We start from the raw sequence: 21,906 nt of genomic DNA, 5'->3' as shown, positions 1-21,906 counted from the left end.
TAATTTTATCTGCAATTACAAAATACATATACTTAAATATCTTTGTAAGAAATAACCATCTAAGATATCACAGATTATGATTTGCTTTTGATAATCTAACTGCCCTAACTCCGGCATAAAGATATACCTGGACAGTGTTACTACCTAGGATGTTTTCCTATTATAATTACTTTTCTTAAATATACAGTAAATTCTCTCTAGCTATTCTGACAGATAGTGCAAATAAAGACATTCTTTGGGTCACAATTTTAAAATATTACTGCCAATGCTATCCTCAATTTAATATTGTTTTAGTAAATGAGTAACAAAATATTGTAAGTATACACATTTTCTAACATCTGTTTAACAATGCGTTTTCCTCTGTTACCTTGGCTTAACGCAGATCACAAAAAATGAATAAGCTACCATACTGCTCACCTATCCAAAAGATATGTTATAATTAAATAAATATATTTAGAAACCTACCTATAAGTTCTCCATTGCTTTCCATTTATTGTTATTATCCAATGGCATACTACATCAAATCATGATATCAAAATATCTTTAAAGACAACAAAGATCACTTCATAAGTACTGCTTAAAGGCAATGAAATAATGTTTTGAGAACCTATGCACGTAAGTTAGGCCTACATAGATCCAGCACATGGTATAATAGCATAGTTTACATTTCTTTTAGAGTCAGCTACTGCTTTGCCCTAGCCAGAGATAAAAAGCTTATCTTAAATATTACCTATCGTAGACGTAGCAACACAAAGTGGCCCTGTTTGCTATCTAATGTTGCTTGCTGGCTTTGCACGTTTATTTGAAGTTACTGGCACCTGATTGCTAGTTCCATTAGTCGTATTTGTTGCTGAGCCATTCACAACGATGTAATCAACTTTGTTTTCCAATTTCACGAGGCGTTGTAAGATGTCATCCAGAAGAACAGCAATTGTTCTCTTAAGATCAGCTGAAGATAATGGAAAAAACAAATTAGATCCTATTATTTACTATGTGTGGCAAAGAACTGCTATTTCAACATATTCACATCTTAAGACTTGCTATCCTTCCTACTATACTTTTTGGGAAAGAGTGCAGATTAGCATACAACTATAGAATTAAATAGCTGCTTGATTTTTCTTTAATACCATCTCTTTGTTATTTTAGGCAAGGAAGATACCACCAAAATAGTGAACTGTGAATGAAGCCAATTAAATATTCAAGTGTAAGAACAAAACCACTAGTTGGAGCATTAAACTAGTGACTATTCAAAGGCAGTATTTCAAATTTCATCCAGACAACAGCACTAGAGTACCCAGCTATGACACCTTTTAGCCTTGGACAGCAACAGAATATATTTAAATACTTTCCAACATAAAAAAGGTAGTTCTTAATAGCTTTCCTCTAAATAACAGATCTATCCCACAGAAAAACTGCTATGAGAAAGTATCTTATCACTTCTGACATAAGCTATAAAGCAGGAAAAAAGAATTTCCATATATTTAGGCCTATATTGATTGACAAACAAGAGAAAGGACGGTAAAAAATTCCCATATTCTGCAACACAAAAACAGTAACCGACCTTTCAACAAACGCTAATTACACTGTTGTCAATGTTCACATCACTATCTTCTCTCAGATTTGGAAAAAATGAACAAACTTACCAGGTTTTACAAAGTGTTAAGATCCCCCCAACACACAGACGCACACAGATTCTCCCCCCCCCCCCGCCCCCCCCATCAGTTCTTAAGTAACCAGAAAAAAGGCGGGGGGGGGGGGGACACACACACACACACACACAACGACCACAGGTATGAAAGAGAAAAAAGAGGAGTAACCCAGATAAAATTAAAACACTAGTAAATAAATAAAAAAAAAAATCTCAGGTCAGTGCTTCCCTCTAAAATTAACTAGTTCTTATTTGTCATCTTTGGGGAAAAAAAAAAAAAAAAAATTAAAAATTGTTTTACATTTTGAGCCAGAGCAGGGTCTGCTGTCAATGACATGCTGTGGGTCATGTACTCTGTAGTATCATTCTGTGCTCAACAGTCTGAGGGAATGAATTGTCTACTCAAGTTGTAAGTCTGATGATCAGCATGTAGATGAAGAGTTGACTTAATTTTTTTTATTAAACTTCAGATAAAACCTCAGAAGGCAAATCTCATTTGGAAATACACCGTAAGACTTATACAGCAGTAGAAAGCTGCAGTACACAAAGTTTTTTTAAAACAAATTACACAGAAAAGTAATTACACAGTAAAGGCAAGAAATCCTTGAAGAGAAAAAAAAAGGGGGGGGGGGGAAGAGGGAATAAAAGAAAAAGTAGTCTCCTACTGCGGTAAAAATGTTAACTTAATGAATGAAAGAATTAAAGGCTAAGACATTTTGATACTGTCCTCCTCCTCGTGGGTTGCTTCCTGCTCATCTTGGCATCACAGACTTGCCTCCTTGTTCCTGAGCAGCAGCAAAAAGAGTTCAGACACATTTTTGCTGTTTATACTCTTACCAGAGTCCCTATAAAGGTCATCCTACAACTAGTAGAGCCCACCCTTTTAAGGATTCCTTAAGGAGATCAAAGTACATTAATATAAATTTTCACCTTTTTTTTAAGTATTTGTTTTTAAGCCTTGTACTACCCTTATTTTCACAGATGCATTTTCCCCTTTACGACAGAACACAGGTAGTTTCTTCAAACCTAATCCCTAGGGATTAACTAGAGCTCACTGCAGCCTTCCCTCAAGAGAAGCTACGAGGGACCAAAGAGTTAAAATTATTAAGACATTTTTATAGCTTTGCTAAAAAGATCTCAAAACTATAGTCTTAAAACTATTTTTTATGTATTTCAGAAGACAGACACAGACTTGAGTAATATACTACCAGTGAATACTGGAAACATATTCATCAAGTTAAGAGGTAAATCAGATAGAGAGATAGGATGCAGCAAGTATCAAAGCTCTAGACACAAGGGACCTTATCTCTAATGGCTACTTCTAAAGCAAGGGGAGATTCTGCTAAATTCATAATTGCCTTGCAGTCTCAAGACTGCAAACTCAACTAGTAGATTGCTTTCTGCTGCTTTTTTACTACTTAAAGAGAAGAAAATTAAAGAAATAAAAGCAGAAAGTTAGCAATGAGGCACAAGAAGAATCTGGAATGTTGAAATGACTTAATCTAAAACTTTGTCCCTGTATCAAGCATGTGCTTATTCCTCAATAGCTTAAGATTCAGAAAAAGCATAATGTTACTGTTAAACCTGTAGTGATATACCTGGAGATATCTAAAAAAATTCCTGGAAAACAAAAATCTTATGTCTCAAGCTTGATTTTGCACCACATCTTATCTTCAACTTCGGTGAATAAACTAAAATCAAATCAGTTAATACAGAGAGTTTTTTCTCTTAAAGAGCAGTATATATTACTTTAAAAAAGAAAAAAGTGTAACTTTACAGTTTTCAGGAAAAAAAGATATTTTTATAACTAGGTTTTTTTTTTCCCTCTTACCATATCCTGCCATAGAGGCTCCACCGCCACCATTCATTAAATTTTTATTTTCTTCTGCCAGTGCTTTGACATATCTTTTACTTAGATCTAATATCTGTCCACGCAACTCGGCACTGCTTTGGCGTCTTGGATACTGAAAAGTGTAGCGTAGCAACATCAAACCCCAAATGATTCCAAAAACTAATAAAAACATACTCAGTTTCTGGGACATATTTTTTCTTGAAAATGTTAGAAACATTTCTGATGAAGGCCACAGGTGTGTCAATTTCAAAATAAGTAATTGACCTTGGCTTTGTCAAATTACATTACATATTAAACAAAAATAAGATTTCTATGAAGTGAAAAATCTTCTGGCTGGATCATCTTGAATACATCTTCTCATGTTTTAGTTGGTCTTGATTCCTGAAATTTGTAAAATATCACATGGTTATTCCAAACTGCTACAGTTGTTGAGATCAAGGACAAATATCAGTTTCCAAATGCAGTATTATTGCATAATCTAGCAAACAGTTATGGATTTGTATCTGCTTACAGGTGCAGTCATCTTTATCTCACCTGTTGTTTACAAGGTTTCCTCCTCTTATTTTTACCAATTTTTATTCTCCAAAAATCAAAACTTCTATGCTTCTATGAGTCACCTTAAGTACTTTAAATACTGTAATTTGAACTGACATTAAACTCAAATGCATTTAAAACAAAATGCAATATCTCTTCTAAGAGACTTGTAATTATACACAACATTTTGATGAGTTATACGCATATACACACACACAAGAAAGAGATCTTGTGAAATTATTCACTTGATTTTTATTCCTCTCTTAGAAGCATACGGCAAGTATAAAAAGATAAAATGCAGAACAAAGTTTCTTGGTTGGTTGGTTAGTTCGAAGTTGGGCATCAGCCTCTTCTAGTTTTGTACAATATTGTTGTGGTTTAGCCCCAGTTGGTAATTAAGTACCACCCAGCCGCTCGCTCACCCTCCCCCCCCCCCCCCCCCCCCCGGGTGGGATGGGGGAGAGAATCAAAAGAGCAAAAGTAAGAAAATTAGTGGGTTGAGATAAGAACAGTTTAATAACTGGAACAATACTAATACTAATAATAAAACAAAAGCATTGTAATGAGAAGGAAAACAACAAGAGAGGTATAGAGGAACAAAACCCAGGAGAAAAAAAAAAAAACAGCGATACAACCGCTCACCACCCGCCGACTGATGCCCAGCCAGTCCCGGAGCAGCAATCGCTACCCCCCAGCCAACTCCCCCCAGTTTATATACTGAGTATGACGTCGTATGGTATGGAATAGCCCTTTAGTCAGTTTGGATCAACTATCCTGGCTGTGCCCCCTCCCAGCTTCTCATGCACCTGGCAGAGCATGGGAAGCTGAAAAGTCCTTGATCAGTGTAAACACCACTTAGCAACAACTAAAACATCAGTGGGTTATCAACATTATTCTCATACTAAAATCCAAAACACAGCACTATACCAGCTACGAGGAAGAAAATTAACTCTATCCCAGCTGAAACCAAGACAAGCATTAAGATTTTTTTTTTTGTTTTGGAGTCTTGCTAATAAATAAAGAAATAAAACCAAAATGAACTGACACATTGCACCCACTTCTAGCATTTTACTACCACTTTAAAAAAGTCTTACCATCGCAGCCAATTCTGATCCCTCAATAGATTAAGGCTTCAGGACAAAAACAAATGGTAGGAAAGCTTCAGCAGTTAAACAACAATTGTCCAGACAGTTTGAAGCAGTATGAGCCAGACATCTTCAGGGAGCTCTGTATTGGGGGGGGGGGGGGGGGACAAAACAAAGTGCAGGACTATAGAGACCTTCATTTTCACATGGAGTGGTTGAAGTTAAGGCCCTCAAGCCACATGCTTTTAAAACAGAAATACATTTTTAAACCTAACTTGAAGCAATTGTTAGAGAAAAACATAGAATCCATTTCCATTTTATTATAAATGCGTATATTTGAATGCCCAATAACTGATTTCAACATACTTTAAAAAATATGGTAAGAATCTCACTGAAATGTGTCCCTCCTCTTGTGTTATAAGACAGTGACAGCAGATGTTCCAGATTCATCACATATGTATATACACATATATTTACATATGTATCATTCCCTTCTTCATTTTTTCCCCCTCAAACAAATCTGATCTTTTCAGTCTCTTTACATGTGTATACCTCGTATTTCTCATTTTTCAGCTATCTCTGAAACTTCTTCAATTATTCAATACTTTTTTGAGAGGGAGTTTCTATTATTTAACATAGTCTGGATAAAGCTACTCATTTTACATAATAGTTATGTTTTCCCTGTTATTCCCCAGGGAATTACCTGACATATTACCCCCATATTACCTGACATGAGCACTTTTCAGACTGAAGTTAGACATTTAATAAAGTTCCCCACAAGACTTTCTATAGTGGCACTTAGGTCTCTGTTTTTATTAGAATATTGAGACCGAATTTCTTATCCTGCTAAGCACTCATCTAAACTTAACTCCACCCCCACGGTATTTTTCATCGCCTCTGCTGACCAGTTCAACTGGCCTTATGCCGACACACCATGGTCTGCTGCAAACATAAGTGTCACTGCCAGCAGGGTTCCGAGTTGTGCTTGTTGCTTCCCTTCACCTTCACTCTTCAGATAATCTTCTCAATAGGCAGGCCAACGTGACTGATTCAAGTGGCAAATTTCCAAAGTGCTCCAAAATCAACATGCATATCTAAATTATTCTGAAAATTATCATCCCAAGGCAGGGGCAGTATTAGGACTTGGACACCAAAGTTGCTGTAAAGTAACAAGTTATTGTGTGTAAAATGCCCTATAGTAACTGCCAGTACATAAAATCTTACTTTTGCTGTTGGGTGTACTAATGTAAGTGGCAATCACAAGTCACTGAATGAGGAATAGCTTCCTTAACTGTGGGATATGACCATGGACAGCTAGCCAACATGCAATAATTGGAAATCCCACTGTAAATTCAGTGGGATGTACTTTATTCAAAGAATGTGCTTATCCCCCAAAAAAACTTTTTAAGACACAAATTTAAGTACATAAGATAGAAAACAATAAAAACTTGTATTCTACAGTATCAGCATGAATATTTGGAATTGCGTGGTTAAAGATTTCCTGAAACAGATCCTCCCTAAACATGAGCTAATCAAAACTTCTGTTCCCTAGCTCTTTGCCAAACCCATACCTCTGTACTCAGACTTTAAAGCATAAACTGCACCTACATCATTATGCATCTACATAATCCCTGAATAGCATCAAATACGATGGAAAACATTTACACACGAGGTCCAGGAGTAGGGAAGGTATTCACATGATGGCTCAGAAGACCAAACAGTATCTCTCAAGGATCCACAAGTTTCAATGCCCATTCTCAAAAGTCATTTTATATTATTAAAAAAAGTGTCTGAAAATAACAGATAGCTCTTTCAGAATTTAAATTAAGTTCAGCTCTCCACAGATCTCCAGCCGTATCTCATCCTGAAGCATTTAGACAATATCACTACAGAGCTTTGGAGTGGAAATAACTCTGCCATCACACTGTAAATAAAACCACAAGCCAGGATAAGAGTCCTAGCCAAGAGGAACAGATTGAATAAACTCCCGCCAAGGAGCAGTAGGAATTGCAGACAGGGTCTTTGCCATGTATATTCGATTCACAGTGCACACGCTGACTACTGAAACTAACGGAAATCAGGGACTTAACCTGCTGGGCAAATGGCATAACACCCAAATACTGACACTAGGCAAAGGAACTGGGAGTAAGGTGTACAAAATGAAGGGAACTCTTTGTACTTGTCACTTTTCCTCTGCATTTTGAGAGGCCATTCCCCCTTAATGAATTCCACTGTAATTTCAAAGTTCTGGAGATTTGGTCTCCTCTTTCTTCCTGAAGCATGCACTTCTAGTGACCTGTAACACACTCCCTGCAAGACCCTTCCAAGATTACACAGTGTGGAGTAGCAAAAACAAAACAAAACAAAAAAGCAAGCTTACACCCATGTGATTTGCAAATAGGAAAAAAGGGTATCAGAGCAGCGGGTGTACATATTAGGAAGAAAATAGCACAATAAGTAAGATGGATGGATTGGAGTATTCTTTTACCTCTTGTTGCCCTGAAGGGTCAGCACTTCTCTACATGAACATTATAGTTCAAACAAGACTAAACAAGTTCAAACAAGACTAAACAAGTTCAAACAAGACTAAAGTTTAAATTAAACAAGTCCTCAGAATGAACCTTTGTTTTCAGTAATTCAGAGGTAATATCCCATGACATAACAGCATACATGTAAGAAGGAACCCTGTCTCTTGTGATCTTTCTTCTCCCTCATTCTCTCAAGTCCTCCTTACCCACCACTCCCTGAGAAGGGGAAAAAGGAAGCTGAGACTTCCTTCTTCACACCGACTTAGCCTGGGTAGGAACCCAGGCTTACCACTCTCCCAACAGCTGAAGGGCTTTTGTGGCAAAGGAGGTCAAAGCACTGCAGACAGCAACACAAAAAAAGGGCACATCAGAGCTACACCTTGTTGGAATTCCTACCATCCCTAATCATAGAGGCTGAGACAAAAGGAAGATGACCATGAAGATGAAGGAGTACAGCCAGGACAAAATTTGAAAATCTGAGGAGGGAAAGGAAAAACCAAAACCCAAACCAAACAAAAAAACCCCCAAACCAAAAAAAAAAAAACCCAAAAAAACCCACCCCACACCAAACCAAACCAAACCAAACACAACAACAACAACAACAACCACCACCAAACCAACCCAAATCGAACAAAACCCCTGACCTGACTGTGCAGGCAAAATGGCAACCCAAGAATCCATCAAGAGAGTATCTTCCAGATAATCCTTTCAATAGGCAGCCTGAAGTGACTGATTCAAGTGCCAATTTTTCAAAGTTCTTTAAAATCAACATGCATATCTGAATTATTCTGAAAATGACTATCCCAAGCCAGGCACATTAGAACTTGGAACGACAAGCAATTCCTGAACAGAGCATCTGAGACTAGGTTTGCCTTTCACAGACACACAAAGAGTTTGCTTTTCTTCACTGTTGCCACTGCTGGTTGTCCAAGAAATGTATTGCCAAAGCCTGCAATGTGGATTTAACATTGTCCAGCAGTACCACAACAAACACTGACATACATCTGGCAATGAAAGCAATGAACTAAGGCACTCGTCCTCTCCAAAATAAAATGTCTCTATCCTCTGAGCTATGTTCCAACATTGGTCATATATAATTTATATTATTGAGTACATGAAACAAAAGGAACAAGGGCCAAAGAAAAAGCAACAGAAAATCCATTATATGTTCCGTAATAAAGCAGAGTTCTAGTATCTCTGATGCTACTTAACTAAACAATAGCATCGGACTTCAGTTTGAATACTGACCCTTCTCCATGGAAACCAGCCCATACTTACAAAACATCATACCTGAATTGTGTTGCAAAGTCTTCCTCAGATTCTGCTTTACTTATTCCCAGCAAAACCCAGAGATTATATTCATGTACAACACAAAAAATGCTAAGTTTGTAAGGCAAAGGAATGCCTCATACATCCTCTGGAACAATCTCACCGTATCATGAAAACAAGGCATATCCAAATCCTTAAAGGGTTACAATGCACCTTACAGCAGTGTCAGTTCTGCTAGTCAGTCAGCTCTCGAAAGACCGGTACATATTCATCATCATTTTTCTAGTCTGTCCAAGCGATGCCAACCTTCCTAAACCACTAGAAGTGGTTATCGGCATCAGCCAAAACCAGCACAGTAGAGCAAATTTAAAACTGTGCTGCAGAGATTGTGTGTACCTTCTAGTTTTGAAAATATACAGGACAGATGAAGATGATTATTTATAAGAGAAAAAGAAAGCAGCAGGCTCATCAGGTATTTTTGGTAGTTATTAGTAAGGAGCTTTAGCAAAAAAATAACAAAACAGAGTCAACAAGAAGTGAAGAATAGAGAAAACTGAAGCCTGAGAATCCCATTCCATTCAAGCATCAAAAAGACTTTAAGGATAAAGCCAAGAAAAATGCACTGAAAATAGTATTAGCATACCGTCCCATACAGTCACCTCTTTGGTTATATATTTTGAAAGATAGAATGCCATATACTGAGGCAGTAGTTCCTCAGTGATACCCTAGAGACCTATATAGGTCTCTAATGAACTAATACATTAAGAAAGTAGCCTTGATAAATGGGAATTTTACTCAATCTATTACTTACTACCATAATACTTATCTGTTCCCCACTGCCAAATTATGATCAACAACAATGTGACACAGTGAATTCAAAACCAAGTCTGGATTTGCAACCAAGTATTATTATTAACTGTATAAACAAAAGAAGTGATTTATCAAAAGAGAGATTAAAAAAAAATGCCAGATATAGTCACAGGAGACTGCATCCAACTACAAACAAAGGAAGGGGAAAAAATCTTGTAACAGAACAGACAGCAGACAGAAATTAGGATAGTACAAATAAAAGCTGACATTAATAATTACTGTAATTGTACAGTACAAAATTAGAATTTATTACAATCTCAGTGAGAGCATAACAAGTTTATGAAATTATTAAGGACTTAAAATTGACGTACTAAAATTATGTCTACACAACAAATTTATATTAAATTCATGGCAGCAAACATCTCTCAGTACAGTGAGTGTAGTGTATCAGTAAAGAATAAGCTGTGCTGTAAACAGGCATGATGATACCTCACTGCAATAGCCAACGAACATTTCAGGAAGACAAGAATCACAAAGCATTACAGAATACCAGGAAATATTTCCACAGTTCTATCAGCTCTATCCTATTAGTTTTCTTTTTTGCATCTATTTAGGGTGTGCTACCCCCAGCCCATTTACCTCTGTGACCTCCAAAATGTTTCATTTTGTTTTTCCAACAGAAAACTTTGAGCATCACAGTCACTCAGCTGACAGACATCGCGCTGATCATTCTGAGAGCAGACAGGCTAGTTCTATGTTATTTGGAAACCTGTCAGCACAGTCGCTGTGCAGCAATGAGAGTGGGAAGTCTAAAGAATGAAGGGGGGACACACAAAAAAGCATAGAACATAGTCACTGACCAATTTGAACACAGGGACAATGAAATAAGTACCTAGAAGCCCAAGAGCTATGTGCTGAGATTTTCTGGAGCACCAAAAATGATATTTGCATTCTGGTGATTTGCAGTCTTAGATGGCTATCAGTTCGGCAGTAGGAGAAAGGCCTACATGAGGTGCACCTGAAAAACAGGTGCCCAAAGAAGTTAAGTATATCCTGTTAGACAGGACCATGATTCCTGGCAACACACAGAAACTTCTATTGTTGCTGTAAAATTTGGTCAACAGAAAAATGTCACCAGCAGAGAGGGAAAAGAGAAGGACACCCTACTGACAAAACCTCAGCAGTACCTGACACAACAGAGCCCATCAAAATGCTATACCTGTGACCTGATGAGACTTTAGGGTCTTTTGAGACTACATCATAGATCAGTCAATAGAAGAGAGAATTTATATTAATACCCGCTAGGCTCAAGTGAAAAGAACAGCACTATACAACACACTGCCATCTTAAGAATAGGTAAGGAGGAATATTTCCAGAAAAAAAAAAAAAAAGGCTGCCCTATCAGTATGACGGCTGCTGGACTGCAGGTTTTAGCAGTTCTGTACCACTTTTAGAATGCACTGCCAAAGGAGTCAGCCTAGTGCTTGGTGTCTTTTCCAGGACATCTATCTTTATACCTTCTCCCACAGCATATGTTCCTTCATTCCGTGCCTCTGCATGCCCTAAACTTGCAATTACCAAGGAACCCTGAAAGAAAAAAAGAAAAAAAAAAAGTATCCCTTTGCCTTTTGCTACTTGTCTTTCGGGGAATACTTTTAATAGATATTTCAAGTGAAATCATAGAAAGACATGAGGTTTAAGGGAATAGCAAAAATGGGTAAGTAACTACCAAGAATACCTATTCTCCTACAGCGCTGCACAACAAAGAAAGGAGAAAATCTCCTTGTGTGCTCCCACCAGTCCCTGTCTCTCAATGCAGCCAAAGGATATCTGGGCCAACAAGTCACAGCTCATGAAGCAGACAGATATTGTCACTGCTGACAAGCTGCTGGGACTACCTCAAGCTTATCTTAAATCAGGAACAGTTTTACCTCCTACAGACTTCTAAGAACAGCTCACAACCAATTTGTTTTGTAGCTAGACTTTGAGTTGAAAGCAAAAACAGATCACTTCAGACTTGAAAACCCACACATCAAGTTTACAGTGGCTCTGGTATAAAATCATCTGAGTGCCCAAACACTAGATTACCTTTTGTATTTCAATATTTTAGAAATAGTTGTGACTTGTTTCTATTCTGAATGCATGTAGTCCTATTTGCATTGTTTTTATTTTACACTTTCTGCCAACAATTATTATTTAGCATTATGTCTAAGGAGTCTACTTATGTACTTTTTTGTACCTTAAAGTATCCTGGTTTTTTTTCAGCACACACACCCCCCACCTTTATTTTGCCTACTACTGCAAGTGAATACTTTTAAAATAAACCAACTATTTAAAACAGAAATTCTTTGTTCCTTGCCTGTGGGCAGTCAGCCAAGATTCAAGATTTTGAGAGGGGAAATTACTTGGCAAGGGTTGTGAAGAAAATTAAAGAAAGCAGATATCAATGGGGACAGTATATTATACTTGCTGAAGTTCCCCTCCTCCCACCGGGTCCATCTGGGCCTCAAAACATTTCTACATTTCTGTATCAGCTTCTTAAAAAAAAAAAAAAAAAAAAAATCTCAGCTTCATTCCATCTGGGACACTTTTCTTTATGGTTTATTGCTGCCATTCAGGTCACAGCAGGACCCTTGCTCATAAGAACCACAGTTATGACAGAGCATGAGGTACCTTCTTAGCTTCTCGTTTCCCAATAAGATTGCCACTATTTTTTCATTGCAGTTGAACACTAGGCTATGTCAAGTACTCCCTTGCAAAGTCCTAAGTAGTACCTCTACTCCCATGTGAAATTTCACAGCTGTGTTTGCACCACTCTTTCCAAAGCCCTCGTGACTCCAAAACTTCCTTCTGAGATGATAATGTTTAGCTAATTTTAGCTAGTTTTACAGGGAGTCATACCTGCAAGATCATGAATGTAGGCTACTGAGAAGAGAGGGATTTTCACTGAACATTTTAGAGAATACTAAAAGGAAGGGGGCGTGTCATTAAAGAGAACTAAAAGGGAAGGGGAGAGGGGAGTCAACTAACAAAGTGATGGCTGCAATGGTGGAGAGATTGCCACTGCAGAACTGGTCATACATGTACACACAGCGCAGCATCCACGCAAACACTGTTCCCGTAGAACAGTAACAAAAAAGAGCTTGTACCACTGGGCAGAGAGGAAGAATTTAACTTGCCTGGTTTTATTTCAAGAAACCTGCAGAATTCAGACTGAGTATGGATGTGTGCAAGGTGTCCACCAAAAGTATCTTTCAGCAGTAAAACTACAATACAGACTTGGCCTCCTATTCACACTCCCTCCCAGGAGGCTGATCCAGTTGAATATTTTAGAAAAATAACACCGGAGGCAATATTAAAGACAGATAAGTTATTTTCTTGTGCATCTTTTATTATTTCTAGATTGACTTGTTGGTTTATCTTAGCATAGCAAGGGTTATGACAGACAGTAGTTAACCACAGAACCACAGTGGTGTGCACTGCAAAATATTGTGTTGTTAAAATTAAGTAGAAGGTACCCAGAAATTTAACTGGATTATTTATATCATGGTAGCCTCTTATTTCTTTGTTATTACTGAAGAAACCAATTTCAGTGGAATGAGTTTTAATTCCTCTTGTCTAGGCCTCTAGTCTAGGCCCTGCTTTACGTAGGCAAAGTACCCATTTAGTTCTGAACAATCCAAAATTAATCTTTCAAATTACATAAGCAAATGGTAATATAAGTAATTTTTTGTAAAGTTGACAATCGTAAAAGAAAATTTAGGAGACTATTAATAATGCTTAGTTGAGGAAACCCAGCCCACCTAATGGTACAAGTTTTCAATCACAAGTGAAAGAGCTTGTCACATAAAAAATGCCATATAAACTACATTACAGCAGTAAACTTGTACCAGCACAAAACACATTCATTTGAATGACTGAACTCCACAGATTTTTGACAGCTGCTGGAAACAATTTAATGGCTATTTTTGACACTTACTAGTCTCCAGATATGTTGACTACATGGCTGACAATTTAAGCTGACAGCATACATTTATCCTACTTACAGTTTGGGCAAGATGCAAGAACTAATGCCCTTAACTATTCTTGGAAAAGGTACAAGTGATCATGAACTCCAGGGGAAATATTTTACTTTTAGCAGTTAAATGACGTCCAATCCCCCAGCTAAATCACAATACGTGATTAGCTAATACCAATGCCTCCTTCAAGAAGCTAAAAGCCAAAAGGAGTTTCTAAAAGCAGAGACTACAAAAGCTTTTTTTTTTTTAAAAAAAAGGAAGTAGCTGTATTTCCAACTGTAAAAGCTTTAAGAAAAAGACCTATTTACTAGACCAAAGGAATTCCAGTGTAATTGCTTAATCCTCTGGAGTTCTCAAGTACCTGAACTGAATTATTAAACAATTATATATTGTAACACATAAAATAACAAAAAGAGGCCAGAATACTTTAGGCTTTATAGACATGGGTATCTCCAACAGTCAAAATGGGAACAAAGGAACAAAGGTAGCAATAAGTTTCCAGATTTGATCTAAAACTGCAATTGCTTCTGACACTAGAAGAAGATGCTACTTACAATATATTGTTACCATCTTCATATTATCTCCTTTCTTTGATATCCTCATGAGAGTGAAACAGCAATTCATGACACTTGCTCCAAAATAAACAGAACATTGCAATTAGAACAAATCACATGCATGCTTAGCTATTTCATTCAGCATGCTCATATTCTGAAGGTTCTGTTAAAAAAAAAAAGTCACAATTCCTACAAAGCTCACTTTTCACAGTGAAAAACTGCCTGCCCCCAATTCACCCACTAAGGGGACAAAACAACAACAAAAAAATCAAACCAACCACCACAACAACAAACCCCAGTTGTTAACCTGATCTAAACTGCACTAAAGAAACTCCACATCATGTCATAGGACAGAACAAAAATTCTCCTGCTTTGCTTTGTGGCACACAAACACAGAAATTACACTCCATTCTAGCTGTCAGTATCTTTTAGATGACAAGACACATAAAAGAAAATTTACAGGATGCTACCATGTTAGATTAGGAAACTGAAAAGAAAGTTTATTAATAATGAATGATTAACAGAGCTACAGAAATAAGGAAGAGATAACAGTATGTTATATTTGCAGAAATAAATTTAACAGAAGATTAAAAATGCAGTTAAAATATCATCAGATGTTACATATAAAAGCAATTTTATTATATGTAAGAAGGAAGCATTATTCCACAACTCTGGCTGTCAGGAAGTTTCATATTTTATAACCTCCTAAAATTAAAACAAATGTTTTGCCTGTTATTTTTTTTACGCAAAGTTGTTAGTGCCAGAAGATCACTTAACCTAACATTATTAAGGATCCTGCCTTTGCCTGAATATGGATTAAATGAACATTTTTTTCTTCCTTCTAAGTTCCATCACATCATCGTAAGCATGCTTTGCCTCTCTGAAAAGACATCAATCTTGCAGAGTCACTGCAGTCATAGTTTATGACAGGAAGGCCCCTGCAAATGAGGAAGGAAACCAGAAAACCCTTGTTTCCCTCACTGCTTCCTCACCATCCAAGGACATTGCATTACAGCCCTGGAATACGGTTATCCAGCCGAAGGGAACATTTAGCCACGGCGGGCAGCAGAAGACACCGTACCCAAGCACCTGTAAAAGGGGCCTGCAATAACACCGCCACAAGCCACCAGAAAGACCCGCGCTGCTACCGATAACCAGAGCTTGCCGAGCAGGAAGGAGACCGACCTGCCGGCAGCAGCGGGCGCGCACGCAGCCCAGCAGCACGACCCGCTGCGGAAGGACAAACGCAGGGAAGGAGGCAGGAGGGAAAGCTGAGGGCTGCACAGACGCCGGCGGGGGGGCAGAAGCATGGCCGAAGCCAGAAGGGAGATAAACCTGTCCCGAAGCAGGGGGCAAGCCTGAGGGACAGAACAAGGCGGGGCGCTGCGGCGAGGTGAAAACCTGGGTTTGCCTGGCAGCCGCAGCCAGGCTGCGGCCACCCGGCTCGCCCCTCGCCGCCCCCGGCCGAGCCTGGGCTTCCCCCCCGCCGCCCGGCGGGGCAGCCCCGTCTCCGCACACGGACTGCCGGGCCTCCGCCACCCTCACGCCGCCCCCCCTCAGCTACAGACCCTTCCTCATCCCTTCCCCAGCCATGAGGCATAGCTGTTCCACACCCCGCTCCGATCTGCCGCCGGGCACGGCGCCTCAGGAGGACGAGGCAGCCCCTTAGCGAAGCCCCCTTGGCGAAGCCCCGCGCTACCTCCGCTCCTGGCCCACACCCGTCTGACAGGCGCCGCTCACTTCGCTTCCGCCCGCCTCGCGACGCGACGCGACGCAACGCGACGCGACGCAACGCGACGCGCCGCCTGAGGCCCCGCCCCTTCTCCCCCCCCAGCCCGTCCCGCTCAAGACGGCTGCCGCAACACCCCCCGCCCGCACTGCCTGGGGCGCATGCGCAGCTGTGCGCCTGCCCCCTGCCCATTTCCCGGCCCGGTGGGGGCGGTGCGCGGGAGAGGCGGGAGCGTGAGGGACCATGGCGGCGGCCGGTAACGGCCAGGGCCGCTGCTCCTGCGGGCGCGGGGCCTCGCTCGGGGCGAGGAGGCCTGGCCGCGGGGCCATTGGCCGCAGGACCGCCGCCAGGCCGGCGGGGAGAGCCGCAGCGCGTTGTCGGGGAGCGAGGCAGGCAGTGTGGCAGGCAGTGTGGGGGCCGGGAGGGCAGTACAATAATTGCAGGCCTAGTAGTCCTTCCTGGAAACACTCACTGTCGGACTCCAAATAGGAACCGCCGGGGAAGCTGGAAAGCTCTGTGGCTGTGAGTTGCCATTGACGTTGTCAGTTGTCATTGCCATTAAAGATTACCTCCAGAAGTACAAACCGGGAAAGGTATCGTTTCTGCCCTCTAACGGCGTAAGTGAATTTTGACAGTGACCTCAGAAATCTTGAGTGCTGTCCCTCAGGTCTGGTGCAGGCGCAGTTTTCCCTCATCGGTACTCCGGTTCTTGTAACCCGTAGCTGCACAAGCTGGACTGTTCGTGAAACCCCTTGTGGGTATAGGACTGTGTTAGCAAGTTACCTCAGGCTCTTCCTGCAAGGTGATATTTAAAGGAAGTTGGTATCAGTTAAGTGAAGGTGAGCATAAGGGCACGTTCAACAGCTGCAGTGTTGCTAGGAGTATCTGTTGTTCATCAAGATCCCTTCAGGATTGTTCCTACCTAGACAAGCTGAGGTACCGGTTACAGGTCAGATGTTGCAGGTGGGTGCAGGGGAAGGTTCTGTTTGCAACATTGCATCCTTTGTAAAATAAACACAGTTACAGCTGTAAAATAAACACAGTTACTCCACCTCCCTGTCGGTACCCCCGCACCTGCACTGCACCGCAGCTTTCCCTCCCTTCCAGTGTGTGTCGGAGGCTACCTGGCTCCTCTCTGGTTTTCAACCTTTTTTTTCGGCATGGATTAGATGCAGGAAAATTCAGCGTTTAAATCCATTGCTCTAATAGAAAAACGGATATTGATACCTCAATAGGTTAGTGGCCGAGACCTGAGTAGATAGACAAGTTGGCAGGTGGTATCACGTCAGCCGGTGAATCAGTTGCATATAATTTTTTTCTAATGTCATCTAGTTCACAGTCTGTTATTTCAGAGTCTTGTGAAACATATTTTGGAAAAGGGGGGGGGGGGGGTCTTGTTGGTCTGGAAAATATTGGTGTTCACCTGAGAGTTAATTTAAATTTGAGAAAATTAGGCAATTGTTGAACTGAATAGAAGACTGTATTCCCACAGAGAATTCAGAAGAAGCTGCATTAAAGGAATGATATATTTATTTGATTATGCAATCCCTCCCATGGACAAAAGTCTTCTGCTAAATTATACCGTGTTAAATGAGGACAAGCAAAAAAAAATAACCTTAAATATTTAATAAGTAAGCCTTTGAACAGATTGACTGTATATTGTGCAGCACCAATAAAATTGTTGCTAGAAGTATTTTCTAAAGCAGAATCAGCTCATCAGTTTTTGTGGGTATTTTCTTGTGAAGAATTCCTCTTGAAAAGATCAAAAACAGATAGTCTGAAATGGACTTCATATAACAAACGTACTGCAGCTATTTACCGCCATTTATTGCTGTACTATTTGCTCAGTGATTAATCCTTTATTTTCACAGATGTGCAGTGAACAGCTGTAATGTCTTTGCAAATATAATTTATATGGTATTTAGAGCTTACTAGGAAGAGAAAGGAAAATCTGTCAGTGGTGTAATCACAGGAAGATTTGCTTGTGGAGGTCACAAAATTGTATTAAGAAATCTGTCTCCATTATAAATGTACCCTCTGTTGACAAGAACTCTCAAATATTAATAACATTCTTAATTCCTGTTGCCTGAAGGCCTCATGTATTTGGTCATCTTTCATGAACGTGCATCTCACAATATTATGTGATAATTTTTCCCCTTATGGAAGATCTGTGGTAGAAACTATATCACAAAATAATATCAAGCACCTTGTTTCTCCTCAGTGACATATGAAAATCAAATCTTAACAGTGTTTACATGGCCCTCATATTTGTGGGTAATAATATTCTCAGGATTATTTCAAGGGATAGATAAAAGCCCAGGACTGCAGGAGTAAAAACTTGGTGTACTGCAGTGTTCTGTATCATTTTTCAAAATCCAAAAAAGCAAAAATAGGTTGCTGCTGCAACGTTACCTTTGTTCCTTTCCTGTGTCATTCACTAGCTGTAGACTGTCCTTCTGACATTAATTTGCATAGCTATTGCTCTGTCCTTTTCAAATACGTGTTAAGAATTTCCTCTCTCATGATATGTTTAAACTGCTTAATGGTAATGGCTAGAGAACGGCACTCCAATGAATATGCTTTGGGATTAGTGTACCTTCTGCCTTCTTACTTAACTGATTAATCCTCTCATCTGTATATGTAGATAAGAATACACGCAACCTTACACTTTCCTTACTGCCACTCCTATTTTTTTCTCTTCCTGATGCCTTACCAGTAGTTTATACCCTTTCACTTTAGGGAATGGGCCTGATCTGGGCCCATCTTTCCCCCCAAAGTGCATTTTTCTCCCCAAATTGTGAATACTGTATACTCACTACTCCATTAAAGCTAACAGTATATTACAATGGTATATTAATATTGCTTGAAAAAACTCCATAAGGCATGCTACATATAATTACGTCATGTTAGTGTATTCTTTAGGCCATCTCTAGCTGTTTTCTGTGTTTGAGCCATCTTCTGTTTAGCAGAGAGGTGCCCAAAGATGCAGATCAACTTTGCGGTCTTACCAACTAATCAATAGTGAAAGTTGAAATGTAATATCAAATAATTATTGTCTTTATACTCCAGGAAACTATGGTGAAGTTATTGTAGGGAACAATGAACGCAGAAGAGTTGTGCAAAAAATGGTGAAGAGAGCTTGTAATTTTCAATTTAAAATTTAAACTTGATTAGACTTTAAAAACAGGCATTTGTATCAGCGACTACCATTTTTATTTTAATTGCCAGAACATTTTAGGATCTCAGCAAAGAAAAAATCCTCCTTGAATAGTGCAAACATCTTGAATGTGTGCATCAATATTAGTGTACCTCTCAGGAGTTGCAATCACAATGTGGGCTATAGCTAGATCTTGTATACATACATGTTAACAGAAAGTATATTCCTGTCCTATTGTTGTCTCACAAACAGAGTTCGTTACCCGGTGTGCAACACCCAATACGCACACAGAGCCGAGATACCAGTTTATTTCAAGTTTTGCGCAAGACCGGGTGCTCAGTGGTAGCTCCACAAAGCTAGCACACCGCTTGTTCATACAGGTACAGTATTTATACAGTCTAGTTACACATATGCATAAGTAATTACGCAAAGCAGTTTTCTATTGGTCTACATTTTCCCGTTTTATTCTTAAAGCTACAGTACTCCTTTAATATTCTGCGCATGCCCAAAGGTGAGGGGTCTCTGCTTGGGCTGGGGTCTCCAGCTCAAGGGGCATGACTTTTAGTAGGACAGTTCTCGTGAGGGTGCTTCTTATCACACTTCTACTAGTAGCTTCAGATTGTTCCCAAAACATCTTAATTAGCTTGCATACTTCTCCAGCATGTGTTTCACTTCCCAAGGACAATAGTTTTAATCAGACATTCCACATTCCGGTTTGAATCCCCCTTACCAACTTTATGTAAGTCCTGGCCTTCTACCAGCTCCTGATTGACTACACTATGTTCTCCTGACCTTTTCCCTCCCTTCCCCACTTAGGTTTTTTTTTGAGTGTAACCATTATGTATTTTCAATAGGTTCTTCATATTCCATTTTTTCAGTGATCCACCTTATGGTAGAAGACTGATAAGGATTTTCATCTCAGAATTTAAGCATGCCCTTCATGCTCATCCCCTTTTGTTCCTGGAGTTAGATTATAGGCAACATCAGCCAGGGTCAGAATCAGATTACACCAGAACAGTATGTGATCTTGCAGTAGAATAAGCGCTTTATTAATAAAGTTACACTTGAAAAGGGAGATGAGCAAATCTATCTACTGGAGCTGAATGGAGTAGAGCTGGTATAAAAGACAGATTATGATGTGGATTCAGAATGGCTTTTGGAAAGTGGGACATCAGCAGGAGCTAAAACTCAGGCCAGCCTCCTAGGAATGAAAATTTAATTGTAATTAAACAAGAACTGGCTAAGGAGTAGACTAAAACTTTTGAAGTGACATGCAAGAAACTTTCAGCCAAAATGAAATATTTTGCAAGCCTAGAGGACAAGGAAGATCTTTCCCCGATACTGCCTTCTTTACCATTGTGAGTTAATTTACTCTTTAATTGGTTATTTACTTCACCAAGCAAAAAGAGGAAAGGCTGGCATGTACAGTTCCAGCCTTCCATTTACAATAGATGCAAGAAATTATCAGAACCATTTATGGTCCAGGTAGGAAGCAGTACGAACCATTTCTGTAAAGATGGGCCTACGTCAAGGCTCTTTTAGAACCTCAAGCTGTGGGTCGAGCTGTCTGTGGATGAGCAGCGTGAACGTGGCTTCTCCACTGGGACACCTTGCCAAGGGGCCATGCTACCACAGCAGCTGTTGGAAACCCAATGTCACGGGCTGTGGAAGGAGAAACAACCAGTGCTGGGCATGTGGCCATTGTCTAAAGCCCCAGGAGCGTGCCCCATGTAGCAAAGGCATTTGATTTCTAGGGAAACGTCTCTTGCCTGTGAATCACCCTCTGAGCTCCTCATTCCATTTTGGCAATACTCACACGAGCACTCAGCTAGGCTGGTCATTCCTTGGTTACAACCACAGTGAATGGAAGATAACCAGCCTCAGCCAGCGCAGGAATTTGGGGAGAACAGCTTCTCAACCACAAAGGGAAGCTCCTGCCCCTGAAGAAGTACAGGGAAGACGCAGAGCTGGGGCAGAAGCAGCAGCTGAGCTTTCTGCTACCGCTACCAGCAAGAGGCTGGGAAAGGTTGGTGGGCGCTGCTTCTGGAAAGGGCAGCTGCAGCTGCTGGCCACCCGTCTTCACCTGCTCTCCTGGGTTTCTGGTGCAGGCAGAGCAAGTCTAGCTGTTTTGTCATCTTTGGAAAGTTTCTGACCTAAGGAACCTATTTGGCCTCAGTGCTGAGCCTCTGGTGCCTGCAAGGTACGAGCTGCTGTGGTTATTGGTGCGTGCTGGAGGAAGATTTTGGCAAACATGCACAGGCTATGGAGGAGGAACAGGGAAGCCCTTGCCGTGCAGCTGAGCAGGAAAGAGAAGCCTTTGAGTAAGATCCTGGGTAAAAGGAAATTCTCAAAACTGCAAGTGAAAATGTAGGCCTTTTGTTTCCTAGAAGCATTCAAAACTGCATCATATGGGTTCGTCTTCAAATTTGTACAATAAAATCAACCTTTCGCCATAACAAAACAGCATTGATAACGGGGACCTAAACGTATCGACTTTAAAAATTCCTTCCTGCCGTGCGGAAGCAGAACCCCGGAGAACGCGCCGGGGGGAGATGAGAAGCAAGGCTGATTTTCACGGCGTGCAGGAGCACAGGAGCAGCAGCCCTGACGACCCAGGCCGCCTTTGTACGCGGGGGGGGGGGGGGGGTAGCCCCGCACACCGGGCGGCGGTGAGGGGCTGGCAGCCCGCTCGCTCCCGCGGCGGCGCGCCCCCGGGAACCG

At 40.4% G+C, this 21,906-nt stretch overlaps 1 protein-coding gene across 4 annotated transcripts; it reads right to left on the bottom strand.

Moving 5' to 3' along the window:
- Positions 1 to 676: 676 nt before the first annotated feature.
- CCDC126 (coiled-coil domain containing 126) lies at positions 677 to 16,094 on the bottom strand. 4 transcript variants are annotated; one of them, XM_075492994.1, is made up of 5 exons: positions 15,999 to 16,068; positions 14,300 to 14,373; positions 5,129 to 5,261; positions 3,480 to 3,881; positions 677 to 949 (listed from the first exon to the last, which is right to left on the bottom strand). In XM_075492994.1, exons 4-5 carry the CDS (start codon positions 3,715 to 3,717, stop codon positions 768 to 770), a joined length of 420 nt encoding a protein of 139 aa, XP_075349109.1. In that variant the 5' UTR covers positions 3,718 to 3,881; positions 5,129 to 5,261; positions 14,300 to 14,373; positions 15,999 to 16,068; the 3' UTR covers positions 677 to 767. The 4 variants fall into 4 exon arrangements, with proteins under 4 accessions (XP_075349109.1, XP_075349108.1, XP_075349110.1 ...); XM_075492993.1 differs by lacking the exon at positions 14,300 to 14,373 and having other exon boundaries at positions 15,999 to 16,094; XM_075492995.1 differs by lacking the exons at positions 14,300 to 14,373; positions 15,999 to 16,068 and adding an exon at positions 8,938 to 9,096.
- Positions 16,095 to 21,906: the final 5,812 nt, after the last annotated feature.

This window comes from Mycteria americana, chromosome 2 (genome assembly GCF_035582795.1).
Source record: "Mycteria americana isolate JAX WOST 10 ecotype Jacksonville Zoo and Gardens chromosome 2, USCA_MyAme_1.0, whole genome shotgun sequence".
NCBI classification, from domain to species: Eukaryota; Metazoa; Chordata; class Aves; order Ciconiiformes; family Ciconiidae; genus Mycteria; species Mycteria americana.
The sequence above is the reverse complement of the archived record's forward strand: the minus strand, read 5'-3'. Positions and strand labels throughout refer to the sequence as shown.